The sequence below is a fragment of the Trichomonascus vanleenenianus genome (genome assembly GCF_965637985.1).
Source record: "Trichomonascus vanleenenianus strain CLIB 3782 genome assembly, contig: TRVA0_011S, whole genome shotgun sequence".
NCBI lineage: Eukaryota > Fungi > Ascomycota > Dipodascomycetes > Dipodascales > Trichomonascaceae > Blastobotrys > Blastobotrys vanleenenianus.
This window is the reverse complement of record NW_027481876.1, coordinates 132,903-146,880: the sequence shown is the minus strand read 5'-3', so window position 1 is coordinate 146,880 and position 13,978 is coordinate 132,903. Positions and strand designations below refer to the sequence as shown.

Below are 13,978 nucleotides of genomic sequence, written 5' to 3'. Positions count from 1 at the left end.
AATATGGAGTATTCACATAGATTCATAAGAAAAATTAGGTGGTCATGCCAGACTCGCCAAGAAATTTGAGATGTACGTGTAGTACAGCTATTCTTTGGTCCGCATTGTCGAAGTAATTGTGGAGTCCGGGGGAGAGGCAGCTGCACCTACCTGCAGGTTAGGGGCACATGCAGGTAGCGAATAGATGAAACGTATTACAGTACAGTACTCTGTAGGGCGCTATGTACTTAGTAAATCAATTGTCTGCAGACACCTGTAGGGCGGGCTTGGTGCTGGTGTAGTTGAGGAGTCCGTGGACAACCTTGCTCTCATAAGAATGCCCGTCATGGCAGAAAACTACAGCGTCATTGAGCGAATATAAAGGGAACCCCTGAGTATTGCAGCAATCGCTTATAACGAGGTCTGGGCGAGAAGGTATGCCAAGCAAACTGATTGTGAGGGCGTCGCGAATATACTTAGCAGTGACTTGAGCGGCAAGTACGCGGTGTAGTGTCACCTCTTCAGCAATACTTTGGGTCAATTCAAACAAACTTGCATCTACAGGCATTTGTTTGGTGAGAATTACGAGCAAGCCATTGTACTGCGGCGGAGCGCTGTGCGGTTCCCATGGCTGTTCGATAATTATTCCATCTGGAGTAAATTGCGTGGAATAGGGCCCACTTGGAGAATAGAGCCGCAGATTGAAGGAAGAGTTTCCATTGTTTTGCAGTCGCCTTTTTGCTGAGATTCCGATATCCTTGTGCCCAGCGACCAGCTGCCCAGACTTTTCGTAAATGGTTAGCACGGAAATGCCCAATTCAATGGCCCATTCAATAGTCTGAGCTGCTTTTTCAATTAGCATTTCGCCGTCAGAAGTAGTGAGATATGTCAAGATGACAGCTAAATGTTTTGGTGCGGTGACCCACTGCGAGACCTCTGAGAGCCGACGCCACTGTTGGTATCCATTGATCCAGTCCGCGAAATTGGCTGTCACGTCTATCGTCTGTGCCACCAGTTGCAATTCATGGGAATCCGTAGAAGCTGTTGTGGCAATGGTTGCTTCAGCAGGACTAGGCAATTCATCTGTTGCTTCAATGACCGGGAATGTAACATGCGGTACGTGAAGCCCAAACAACGCCAGTGGTCTAGCGATATATCGCTCTACCAAAATGCGGTACGCTTTCGCTACGAATGAAATAGCCTTTGCTGCCGCCAATGACTTCCACTTCCTAGCAGTATTGTCGGAATAGCCCAGCTCAAGCATTAGGATCTGAGGAATTGACAGAGCAGACGTTATAAAGCTTCCCAGCTGTACATAATACAGCTCAGCTGTCGTGCGCGACACGTTCATGCTGCTGGCAATGACAATCCACAAGAATTTTGCAACCACCGAGAGCGGGTATTGGATTCCCTGCAGGTACACCACTGTGATGGGCATCAACCAGGCGGCAATAGTGGAGTTGAAAGCAATGCTCTCTGCAATATCGTTCCAATTGCGTCTGAATGTAGCCGGGTTAGCCACAATATACGCAGCTCTTTTGAAGTGGCGGATTATCTCGCAAATCAGCTTGCATCGCTCGCTTTTCGGCGTCCTATCGTCTAAGAGCCTCTCCAGGCGATCGATCTGGCTGTGGAACACAGTTTTGACAGCCACCCACTGGGCAAACGTGCCAGCCAGGTATCTCCCATTCTGTTCGACGATCACAGCAGACTTGCCAAAAACGGCAACCAAAAATGGAATTGTCTTCAGCGTGATATCCAGGGTAGCGTCAAGAACGGCTGCCCCATCCTCTCTGTGCCGCTCGACGAAAGCGCTCAGCATCATGAGCAGCTGGTACACAAGCTGTGCAATCTGTATCGCCACGCCAGGGGACACATGGGCTTCTGGATGCACCCCTATTGCTGATTTCTCTTTTCCTTCCTGCATGTTTACGTTCAATCTAGCTATAGCTAAAGTGTGAGCCGCACGATCTAAATTAATAAGCCGCACGGCATGTACGCGCCGCACCATGCACGGCTGAACACTTTCGTGCGCACGCACAGGGGGTAGGGCGAAAAATTTCGAAACCGCCGATAAAAAAAAAAATTGATCTCTGATCTGAAGTGTGCACCACAGCATCCAAAAGACTAATCCGCGATGAGAATTTATAACTGTCATTTCTGCTCTTCGCCGATATACGTAAGTTATTATTGAGTTTGCAGTATTTTGTGGAGATATGCTAACTGAAGATTAAGCCCGGCCATGGTATCATGTTCGTGCGAAACGATGCCAAGGAGTTCAGGTTCTGTCGGTCAAAGTGCCACAAGAACTTCAAGATGAAGCGAAACCCACGAAAGCTTCGATGGACCAAGGCGTTCCGAAAGGCTGCCGGCAAGGAGATGGTTGTCGATTCTACTCTTACCTTTGCCCAGCGACGACACGTTCCTGTGCGATACGATAGAAACCTGGTTGCCGACACTTTGCGGGCCATGTCGCGAATCGAGGAGATCAGAACGCGACGAGAGCGACAGTTCTACAAGAGCAGAATGCGGGGCAACCTTGAGAAACAGAAGGCTGAGGACAAGAAGCTGGTTGAGTCGAACCCAGCGCTGCTCAAGATGCGGGAGGTTGAGCTTAGACGACAGCAGGAGGCCGCTGTTAGTGATGAAGAGATGGACATGGATGAAATGGTTGTCAGTGAGGAAGAGGAGGAGCAGCCAGAAAAGGTGGCTATCAAGGTCAAGAACAAGCAGAAGAGAAAGGCTCGAGCTACTGGCGGCATGGATCTGGACTAACTTATTTTTTACGACCTCGATATTACAATAGATATGCATTTTTGTTTGAATAATCCAAGAAATAATTTACTATTTGAATCTTTGAACTTTTGACAGATCATATATGCTTGATATCAGAGGAATAATACCTGGGGCCACTAATAGGACCGCTAGAACAAATTGCCAAATGAGGGTAAAAGAGACTCTTGAAGTAAGTAATTTTGATATCTATAGAACCAATAATGTGATTGTGATATATTAGCGATGGTTTGTTACCGGTAGGGTATATTCAGTTGTTGAGACTTGTAGAGAAGATTTCCTCATTTCGGACGAATTCAATGATTAATTGCAGTAATATAAGTTCAGATTTCGTAAAGAATACAAGCTGAGATGTTTAAGTTATATTGTATTTTATAGGCCATGCTATCGTGCAATCATGAAAAAGTTCACAATTCACAATACTCAGACATCAAGAGTAATGAAGAATCTAATAAGATAAAAAAAATGAAGTATAGAGATTTAGAATTGCAGAATTGTGAAAAGAATGCAAAAAATCCTCAAAGCTTAGAGATCACAATTATTATGAGTATCATAGATTCTGATAGGATAAAGAGGCAAATATGGGCTTAATTGTACTATGAACAGACCTATGCGGCCATCCACACCATATTCAGGTTTTCAGAATTCTTGGAGCCTTGAATTAAACGTGAAAAGGCTATAACCTTATTTAGGAATTGCACTTCAATTTGAATAGCGTGACTATAGTGATTTACCATTGAATGGCAATAAAAGCATACTGTAATAGCATTTGTCCTACAGCCTAAAGTTGTGATGAACCATGGTCCAATTGAACAGGGCATCATTTCACGTGAACAGACGTTGTCCACGGTTACATTCGCTTAAACCCGTTGCCCGGAAAAAAGCGACTAGGCTCGCAGAATTGTCGGCTGCAAACCGATATCAGAAGACCGTAGATATCTCTCGGAGATATCCAAGATGTGCGCATAAGGCAAATTGATCAAAACCCTGTGCATATTTAATACGGCAGATGCACATATATTACATTTTTGTTCCTCGGTACCCCATAAATGCGTATTCGCCATTATTCAATGCGGTACACTTCGGACCTGCCCTTCACGTTCGGCTACCTCCATATGAAAGTCTACTATATTTACCTGGTATATTTACCTGGTATAGATTGAACTACAATAAAAAAATGGACATCAAAATAACTTAAATAAAAAAAGGTAATGTACAATTTTACCACCGCGAACCGAGAGTGTCCATGGACGCATTGCCACTATTCTGTCCGCCGCCCGAGCCACCACCTGGCGGGGCGAAAAACTGGTCCCAGATAGGAGCCAACGGTATCTCGTTCATGATATCGTAGATCCTCTGCTGGTCAGTTCGATCGTGGCTGCTTCCGTGGGTCTGGTAGTTCCACCGCTCAGTCGAGTCCGGGCCTTCAGCCTCGCTGCTTTGGTACCAGCTCGTGTTCTCCGGCGAATGGCTGGTACCGCCCGTACGCATCGAGTCTGGCGAAATGCCCTCCAGCTGGGCTGCCTCATGGAAGAACATTTCGAGATCGTCCGGCATTGGCCACGACATCTCATGGTGAGGCGGATGTGCAATTGGCTCTTCGAGGTTAATGCTCGCCGAGCCCGGAGTAGAGATATCGCTAGCCAGCGCTGCTCCAGGGACCACTGGAGTCATTGCCTGAGCCTGCTGTGGAGGAGGCGGTAGCGACTGCTGCTGCTGTTGCTGCTGTTGCTGTTGCTTGACGTTCATACCAATGCCCGCCTTCTCATTATAACAGAGCTTCATGATGGCCGCTGTGAGCAGCTCGAAGGAGTCTCGGCACCCGGCAGCTGCATCGCACCGGTCAGTCATGGAGCTGAGCACGTGGATGCAGGCCAACGTGTTGAAATCAATCTCCTCCAAAGTAGTACCAGCACGGACCTCTGGCGACTGGTAAAGAGCATACAAGTACGATGTGCCCGACATAAACAAATTATGCACAGCGACCCAGGTATAATTGATGTTACGCTTGCGGTGAAGCTCGTGGTACTTTTTGATGATCTTCTCGCCTGCATCGGCGATGATGAGATAGGATTCGACGGTGGGGGCCGTGTTGCCCGGACTCAGTCCGTAAAGCAGCAAACGCGTCTGGTGGTAGTTGAGCTCGAAGAACGCCAGGTTAAAGTTGCAATTCATCTTGCGGTTGGACTTGGGGCACTGGTTGTGCCAGTCTTCAAGCTTGCGCGCCATGGCATGCTTCCACTCGTCGAGCGACTTGTACTTGCGCGGTATCTCAGCGCAGTCGTAGAGAATGCGCTGGATCTCTGACTGGATGAGCCTGATCTTGATGAAGCTCAGCGAGACCGTTTTATAGCTTGGGGCGGTCGAAGTCTCCTTGCTAAAGTCGGTGACGCGCGACAGGGCATCGCGGTTGATCATGGAGTCGTCGAGCTCCGACGGGAACGGCACCTTGATGGCCTCATCGGAGATGCTGAACGGTCGACCCAGGTAGACGCACACCTGGCGGTCGAGCGCGTAGGTGCACCAGAAGAGCCGACGCCGCATGTCTACCGTAACAGGGTCGAACTCGGATGTCCCCGTGGCGAGGTGCAGGTCCGAGCGGTGGTTATTGTGATGCTTCGACCACGACTTGAGCCCTCCTTCGTAGTGGAGCCCGAGATCAATACACAGTCGCATGCACGAGCCCAGAACATACCAAACGCCAGGCACGGCCGGGCGCATAATCGAGTAAAGCGCCAGCAGGAGCAGCCCCTGGAGGTTCTCGAGCCGGTTGGAGGTGGCGAATACGGCATCAAAGTGGTGCGCCGCCGCGAGGCGGTAGCTTTCCGAGATGTGAGCGGGATATTGCTGCTGGTGGATCGAAGTGGCGATGCCAAACACCATGTTGAGGAAGTACAGCGCAGCATTGGGGGACCCCAGGGTGCTCTCGTCGTCATCCGCCTGCTCGGGGACGTTGTAGCAGTACTTATAGTAGTAACAGTTCATATCCACTTCGTCTGAGAGCTCGGCATTTATGGTGGTATAGTCCGAAGCCAGCGATACCTTAGTCGACATTTTCCCGTACACCGGCTCAAAGTAGCATTTCAGGAACTCCTCGCGGTGGAGGATGGGCAATTGAGCGTTGGCCTGTGAGAAGTAGGCCGACAAGAGGGACTCAGCTACCTCCTTGGTGGGCAGCCGGGCCGGCTTGATCTTTGGCTTTGGGGTTGGGGTTGGTTCTGGCGGAGCTGACGAATCCGCGTTGGTGTTAGTATTGTTCCCGTTGTTGGCATTGGTATTGTTAGTATTCTGGTTTGGAGTAGCGGACCCGGTCGAGCTCATGCCTTCTTGTTGGTTACGCATTTTAACGGCCGTGAAGAGGATGCGGGCAAACGAGAGCCCTGACGACTGGCCCAGAAAGGTACCGAGCTTCTGTTTCGGTGGGCGGTCGTTAACAAGCCGCACCGAGCTCATGATGTTGCCTACCTTGGACGCCGGAGCAGCTGTCGACCCGCTTGGTGCAGGCGGCTCGTCCTTCTTCCGTGGGTTCTTGGACCTCGCAAGAGCCGCATCAGTTACCGGGTCTTTGGGGGTTGTAGTCGCCTTGCCGAGTCCGTTGGGCTTAGAATCAATGTCAATGCCGCTCGACTGGAGCTTAGTCTCGAGGAAGGCGACACGGTCTTCGAGGTGTGAGACGTAGGAACGCGGGATCTCGCGCCCGGTGGCTGCGTCGATGCCCACGCACTCGACGTTGGCCTTGAGGCACGCTGTGCACGATGGGAACTTTTGATCGCACCGCGTCTTGCGGTTGCGGCATCGCTGGCAAGCCGAGATTGACCGCGTCACGCCGATGATTGAAGTCCGAGAAGACGATGGGATTGCCTGCTGGGTCGGCTGTTCGAGCTGCTTCTTTTGCTTCCGCCGTTTAGGCGCCGGACTCGACGGCTCGCTACTCTTGTGCTTCATCTTCCCTTCCATTTGCAAAAAAAAAAACTGGACAAGCCCGTCTATTCACAAAAAAAAACTGGACAAAAGGCCTTGGCTACTCGTGACAAAACCTAGACAAAGTCTTGTGCTCCTAAGATATACTTTTGATACCCTTGGATACGGTAGCTAAGGATACGGTAACTTAGGATACGGTAGGTTCGGATAAACTCAAGATATACCTTAAGATCTGGTAGCTTAGGATCTGGTAACTTATGACAGGTTAACTTTTACCCCAAGATATAGCTTAAGATATGGTAGCTTCGAAGAAAGCGGATGACAGATTCGCTGAAACTCGATCGCCGTATATCAAAAACTCACTAATCGATTCGTACAGTCAGAGCAAGCTAGCAGTCGGAAAAGTCGCACTTCAAATTTCGATCCGGCGAGTAGTAATTGGTAAAAAAAATTGCCTCGCAAAGGGGCTGGTATGTGATTTTATGACCCTGGCTATGCCGAAAAGGAGTAACCTCGCACGTAGCAGTAGCGGGTGGGCTACCGCAGCCAAACGTGAAAAAACCTTCGTATATCTCCGAAGGTTTGGACCGTTGTACTGTGGGGGCGGGCTGGGAGGAGGGGGCAACCCAACGGTCTGAGTATCGGGCGCGCGCACTCGGTGACATCGGTCAACCCGGCAACGCTACCAGTACCCTATAAGCGAAATAGCCAAGCAATTTGTAGCTATTTGTAGACAAGTATATTGCTATTGTTCATTTTGTGGCCAAGTGTAGTTAAAATCGCCTAATGTTTTATGAATTTTCTTGATAGCTTTTGTGGTTGTGCTTGGTGTAGTTGGCGACACCCCGCCTGATGCCCCGGGTTATCTACATGTTTCAACGCGGATGTGATATAAGTGAGATATTGCGGGGGGTGGGCGCCGTGCTACTACCGTATCGTTCACTACGTACGTATCAATACGTAGCAATACGATCATACAGTAACGGGTAGTACGGGCGGATAGGTAGTGGGTTACTATATGGTTGAAGGGCCGTAACACAAGGATGAATCTGAAAGACACTGCGGCTGGTATAAGTCGCGTCGGTGGGCCGTTTGCATAACGCCCAGACCTTGGCTATTAGATCCGTGCCTGGCTGTGATTGATAGGCGATGGAGCGAATACCACTAATTCCAAGCGTCGGAATGCCTCGGAATACGTGTGCCGTCTTCCGTTTGACCCCCCGCCAATTACATTTGTTTGGTTATGCACCATATTTGACCCTGGGATTGGACTTATTGGACCGTTTGGAATTGGTCTGGACCTGTGTCCTAGTCCTGATTCAGTTTTGAATTGTTTGGACTTAGATTGTTTGGACCTTATATACGCAGACACTTTATATTCGTGATTTCGTTCTTGCTTAGTGGTTCACTACTGGCTTATAATAATGGTTAGTACTGGCTTAGTTATGGCTGGATAATGGTTAATGCTAGCTTAGGGCTGGAATAATAGTGGTTAGGCCCCGACTTGATCCTGGATTGTAAAACGAAATGCAGTATTAAATCAACTACAAAGTGGTTGAACTTGCGTGGAGTCCTGGATTGTTTAGTCCTGGAGGGATAAGTCCCCTGTATCCCCTATTAGAGGGAGTGAGCAATAAGTAGCGGGTAGAGCAGAAAACATAACTACATTGAATTAGCGTACACGTAGATTTCATTAACTGATCCAGGGGGTAGAGGTTCCCCCGGACCCTCCTATTGGAGGTAGTGAGTAGACCCAGAAAACATTCCTATTACAGTCGCTTTTATTTCATTACTGTAATTGAGTAGAGAGGGTACATAACTACATGGATTTCAAGATGGACCCAGGGGGACCCCTATTTTAAGGTCGTAAGTGGACCCAGAACATTACTGCTACAGTTATAGATCTCATTTCATTAATTGGCCCCCCTATTGGAGTTAGAGATTAGCTTGCATCTGGACTAATTGTACGTTAAATTGTTTACTTCATATATATTTTGCCCTCATTTTATGATTTGTCCTGGATTGGTTGATGATGCAGGATGGATCCGTGCTCAGGGGATGCGCGTCATATTTAAGCCCCTATGTATTGTAATACAGCAGCTCCAGGCGAACCGAAATTAGCGCATGGCAGGAAGTACATGTAGGCATATGACAGCTGTGCCTGAGCATGAGGCTTGACGCCGCAATTATCAGAAAGCAAGAGGGGGAAGGAATTGATCCGGCGGGTCGCCTAAACATACTCTGCGAGTGCAGGATTGCGTATTGCACATCCAAATAGTCGCTGTCTGGTCGTTCATGTTAACCACCTCCTGCACATTGCACTGCCAAATAATCGCGGGTCGCCCGGAAAGGGAACTCCGGGCCGGTCCGGAAGATCACTACAAAATCACCATCCAGTAGACCGACCGACGACACGTCAAAGGCCGATGGTGTTACTGCTCCTGCTGGCGTTTCTGGCGTTTGTTCAGGCCGTGGCTGCCGACCCGGACGAGATCCAGTCTTCGGCAGACCACTACCTCATCACCAATATCGTCGCACTGGCCTTCCTCGTGCTCTACTTCGTAGTCGTGGCCCACGTCCTGACCGGAACCATCGTTATCTCCAAAAAGTATACGACGACACACTTCCCAAAGCTGTCGCCGTCGGGCGCCGAAGGAGTCACGATTCTCCGCCCGCTCAAAGGCATCGACACCGAGATGGAGGCGTGCCTCTCGAGCGCGTTCAACCAGGACTACCCCAACTTTGAGATCCTCTTCTGCGTCGAATCCGAGCAGGACTTGGCCGTTCACGTCGTGCGAGCTCTCATTGAGCGACACCCGACCGTGAATGCGCGCCTTCTCATCGGCGACGACCATTATGGCCCCAACCCTAAGATCAACAACCTCGCAAAGGGATACAAGCAGTCGAAGCACGATCTCGTGTGGGTGCTCGATTCCAATGCGTGGGTCTCTCCGGGGACTCTAGCCCGCTCCGTCGAGGAATTCAACAAGAACCCGCGTGTCAAGCTGGTGCACCACCTGCCCCTGGCCATCAACACCGACACGCAGACGCTTGAACGAATTCCGGGCTCGACGCTCGACGAAATGTTCATGCTCACCGCACATGCCAAGTTCTACGCCGCCATCAACGCAATGGCGCTGGCGCCGTGCGTCATGGGCAAGTCGAACTTGTACCGCCGCTCCGACCTCGACCGCGTTACTCAATCGCAACCGGGCGAGGGCATCCGCCACTTCGCCAATTACATCGCCGAGGACAACATGATTGCTCAGGCGCTGTGGAACTCCGGTGGACGCACCGCCATGACCTGCGACTCTGTAATACAGCCCCAGAAAGACTTCACCTTCAAGGGATACATGCACCGCAGGATCCGGTGGCTCCGCGTGCGGCGCTACATGGTGCTGGCAGCGACCATGATTGAGCCGTTCACCGAGTCACTTGTCGCCGGCGCCTACGGCTCCTTCGCCATGTCGGTGTGCGTCTTCGGCGGGTCCTGGTCCTTCACTTACTTCCTGTTCCACATGGTCGCGTGGTGCATGATAGACTATCACCAGTTCCACTGCCTTGCCTCCTGCCGCAACGTAGAGCACCAGTATGGCACGGCGCCGTACTTCGTGCGCCCAGGCTTCGCCCGCCGGTCGCTAGGCGCCTGGTTCAAGGCGTGGGCCATCCGTGAGTACCTCGCCCTCTTCATCTGGATCAAGGCCATGTCCGGCCATATCATCATCTGGCGCTCCCGCCCGTTTAGAATCAAGAAGGACCTCACCGCCGAGGAGGTCGGCATCGGCCAGCGCATCCCCTTCATGTCTCGTTCACCATTCCCCCGTTCTTAGAACGAACAAACCCATAGAGAGCCGTCTCAATAAAACCGTACTACTCAATCACACAGTCTATAACTATGAAGTGACGAGTCCCCTCAAACCCCCCTAAGGCTCCACTACGCGCAAGAGGTCCTTGCATGGCTATACTGGACCAATTGACTTGGGGGCCAGCCCCCAACCCCCCGTAGCTCCGCTTCGCGGAGGTTATTGGAAGCAGTATGGTATTTAATGCCGAAGTTCTACCACTTTGGTGTGCTTTTGAAACTCTAACGATTCGTTAATAAGGACTGAAAAGCGGTAGAGGTTATTAATGGGTTCAATTCTTCAGTTGACAGGCATTAGAACTTGACTGGTATCATAACTTTACTGAGCAAAAATGCGGTACCAAGTAGTATGGTACTGAGTTCTTTTACATCACACAGGTGTTGGTAAATTAATTCAATGAATGACCAATGCTGATACGGACAAGAAGAAATTGAACCATACCTCCAGCTGCTAATTTATTTTTCTTGTCACTCACGGGGATTTTCGACATTATTAATGTTACATTAGGCTTCAATGAAATCTCAATTGGGCCTGGAATTGAGACTGAGAAGCTCTGCCTAGCGACATCGAACGTACAGCTTTGCTGCTTTACAGACCGCAGTTAACGGTTTGCATGGCACGAATTGGTCACTCAAATAAGCCTCTTAACCTATGATCTCTTTGGATCCAATATTTGAAGGCAAGGTGTGCGATGAAGGAACAATTGCCGATTATTTGTTAACACGGATAGTAACCAAATTGATTTGGATAAGTACCCCTTTCCATGCTAAGATCTCCGCGAAGCGGAGCTACGGGGGTTTGGGGGCTGGCCCCCAAGTCAATTGAACCTCCCTTGCGACTTCTCAACGCGGAGATTTGAGCGGTAACAAGGTTTTGTAACAAATTGTAACGGGACTTTTGTAACCGACCGGATGGGATTTTGCAAACAACGTTAAAAAAGGTTGTTACGTTGTAACCATTACACCCAGGATACGGGAGCTCGAGGGCTGGCCCTCGAATACACCTGAGACCAGTTGAGTCCACCGGCTAGATCTCTGCGAAGCGGAACTACGGGGGTTTGGGCCAATTGAAGCAGAATAGGAGGGCTTTACGCAAGCGGAGGTGTTATGATACAATAAATACAAATTATAAGACCAAGGGGAAGGGGTTACTTCTGGTTGGATGGGTAGAGGACGTCGGTGGTGGGGACGAAGTTCTCCTTGATGTTTCGGATGGAGACGAAGCGGGAGAGAATGTTGCCCGAGCCGGCCTTGTCGTTGGTGCCGGACATACGAGCGCCGCCGAACCACTGCTGTGCGACGACGGCACCGGTGCACTTGTCGTTGATGTAGAAGTTGCCGGCCGAGTGTCGCAGCTTCTCCTGGGCGGTACGGATGGCGGCACGGTCCTGGGCGAAGATGGCACCGGTGAGGCCGTACTTGGTGCTCTGGTCAACGTTCTCGAGGATGGTCTCGTAGTCAACATCCCGGTACACGTAGACAGTTACGAGCGGGCCAAAGAACTCGGTCTTCATGTTGGCGTGGTCAAGGTTCTTGGTCTCGAACACGGTCGGGGAGACGTAGTAGCCGGTGGACTTGTCGGTCTTGCCGCCGACAACGAGCTCGAGCTCGGGATCCTTGAGATTCTCGGCGATGCAGTTGGCGAGCTTGTTGAACGACTGCTCGTGGATGACTGGGCCGGAGAACGCATGGATGCCGTCCGAGGTGGTCGCGTCGCCCATTTCAAGCGACTCGACCTCAGTCACCAATTCCTTCTTGAATCGTGGCCAGATGGACTCGGGGACGTATACTCGCGAAGTGGCAGAGCACTTCTGGCCCTGGAACTCAAACGCGCCTCGCACCGTATTCTTGACAGCGCTCGACACGTCGGCCGACTTGTGGATAACGTGGAAGTTCTTGCCGCCCGTCTCACCGACAATTCGCGGGTATGACTTGTAGTTGTCCAGGTTGTTGGCGATCTGCTTGTACAGGTTCTTGAATACGTCGGTCGAACCAGTGAAGTGCAAAGAAGCAAAGTCCTTATCGGCGACTGCAGTGCCCACAACGGTCTCTGGGTTACCTGGAACGAAGTTGATGACGCCATCTGGCACACCAGCCTCAGCCAGCACCTTGTAGAGCAGGTAATTAGAGAGAACAGCCGTGTTGGATGGCTTCCACACAACCGTGTTACCCATGAGCGCTGGGGCGCCAACCAGGTTACCCGCAATGGCGGTGAAGTTGAACGGCGTCACGGCGAGCACAAAGCCCTCGAGCGCTCGGTATTCAGCCCGGTTCCAGATGCCCGGAATCGTCTCGCACGGCTGCTGCGAGTAGAGCTCCTCGGCGTACTTAACGTTGAATCGCAGGAAGTCAATCAGCTCGCAGGTGCAGTCAATCTCCGCCTGGTACGGGTTCTTGCCCTGGCCGACCATGGTAGCGGCGAGCATATCGTATCGGTACTTGCCAGCGATAAGGTCCGCCGCCTTGAGGAAGACCGAAGCCCGGTCGGCCCATGGGGCGTTCTCCCAATCACGCTTGGCCTCAGCGGCAGCTCGGATGGCATTCTTCACATCCTGGGCTGAAGCTGACGACACATTGGCAATGGGGACCTTGTGGTTGTATGGCGAAACCTGGTCGAACTTGTCCTTAGTGAACACTTCCTTGCCGCCAATGACGAGCGGAATCTGCTCCGTCGTCGACTTGACCCGTTTAAGGGCGTCAAGCAGCTTAGATCGGTCAGTAGTGCCTGGGGCAAACGTCCGAACTGGCTCGTTGTGGATCTGGGGGACCTTGAATGCCCCGACCTGAGCGGTCGAGTACCGCCTGCTCAGGTTCGCAGCGCATCGCTTCGACGCACTAGACAACATTTTCGATTGATTCTCAATTAATTAAAATCTCTAGCTCTCCTATCAATTGGAGATGGTAATTTTATCAATTGCAGATGATAAAAAGAAGAAAGAAGTGAATCTCCAGATTTGCGGGCCCTTAAATATCCACAAAGAGGGTATAGAGGGTGGTGTTCTGCGGGGACCGAAAAACGCTGTGTTCCGGCCAAATCGACCCGTGTACTCTATGTCGCGCTCCCCAGACAGAGATTCCTTCACCATCTCTCCGCCGTCGCGCACACAATTGGCCGGAAACCACTCGCGTCGCCGTGGAATGCCGTTAGAACCGAGTCTGCATTACTCCATCTCCTATCGTTATCTTTTATCTCTTTTTTTTTCTCCCCGGGCGTCCCTGTATCTTCCGTAGTTCTTTCTCTCCGCACCCGGGGCACTGTCTCGTTTTGCCTTGCTTTTCCCCGTAATGTGCAGGCAGGGCTGAGTTAATGCGCGATGAGATGCTGTTACGTAACTAACATGATCATTACCCCATTCAGGCACTCGTAGCGACACAGCGTAGCGAACTCAAGTATCCTCGTACAGTAGTAGTAACATTGGGGGG

At 50.8% G+C, this 13,978-nt stretch overlaps 5 protein-coding genes across 5 annotated transcripts; 2 read left to right on the top strand and 3 right to left on the bottom strand.

Moving 5' to 3' along the window:
* Nucleotides 1-235: 235 nt before the first annotated feature.
* Nucleotides 236-1,990, bottom strand: TRVA0_011S01552 (uncharacterized protein; the record flags this gene model as incomplete). Its single annotated transcript, XM_076683849.1, has 1 exon — nucleotides 236-1,990. One exon carries the CDS (start codon nucleotides 1,988-1,990, stop codon nucleotides 236-238), a length of 1,755 nt encoding a protein of 584 aa, XP_076541896.1.
* Nucleotides 1,991-2,116: 126 nt separating this feature from the next.
* On the top strand, nucleotides 2,117-2,754 carry RLP24 (ATPase-activating ribosome biosynthesis protein; the record flags this gene model as incomplete). Its single annotated transcript, XM_076683848.1, has 2 exons — nucleotides 2,117-2,158; nucleotides 2,215-2,754. 2 exons carry the CDS (start codon nucleotides 2,117-2,119, stop codon nucleotides 2,752-2,754), a joined length of 582 nt encoding a protein of 193 aa, XP_076541895.1.
* Nucleotides 2,755-3,993: 1,239 nt separating this feature from the next.
* On the bottom strand, nucleotides 3,994-6,729 carry PPR1 (pyrimidine pathway regulatory protein 1; the record flags this gene model as incomplete). Its single annotated transcript, XM_076683847.1, has 1 exon — nucleotides 3,994-6,729. The coding sequence occupies one exon, from the start codon at nucleotides 6,727-6,729 to the stop codon at nucleotides 3,994-3,996; it is 2,736 nt and encodes a 911-aa protein (XP_076541894.1).
* Nucleotides 6,730-9,119: 2,390 nt separating this feature from the next.
* Nucleotides 9,120-10,523, top strand: TRVA0_011S01486 (ceramide glucosyltransferase; the record flags this gene model as incomplete). The annotated part of the gene is made up of 1 exon (XM_076683846.1): nucleotides 9,120-10,523. One exon carries the CDS (start codon nucleotides 9,120-9,122, stop codon nucleotides 10,521-10,523), a length of 1,404 nt encoding a protein of 467 aa, XP_076541893.1.
* Nucleotides 10,524-11,703: 1,180 nt separating this feature from the next.
* Nucleotides 11,704-13,401, bottom strand: PUT2 (1-pyrroline-5-carboxylate dehydrogenase; the record flags this gene model as incomplete). Its single annotated transcript, XM_076683845.1, has 1 exon — nucleotides 11,704-13,401. One exon carries the CDS (start codon nucleotides 13,399-13,401, stop codon nucleotides 11,704-11,706), a length of 1,698 nt encoding a protein of 565 aa, XP_076541892.1.
* Between the last annotated feature and the right edge of the window lie 577 nt (nucleotides 13,402-13,978).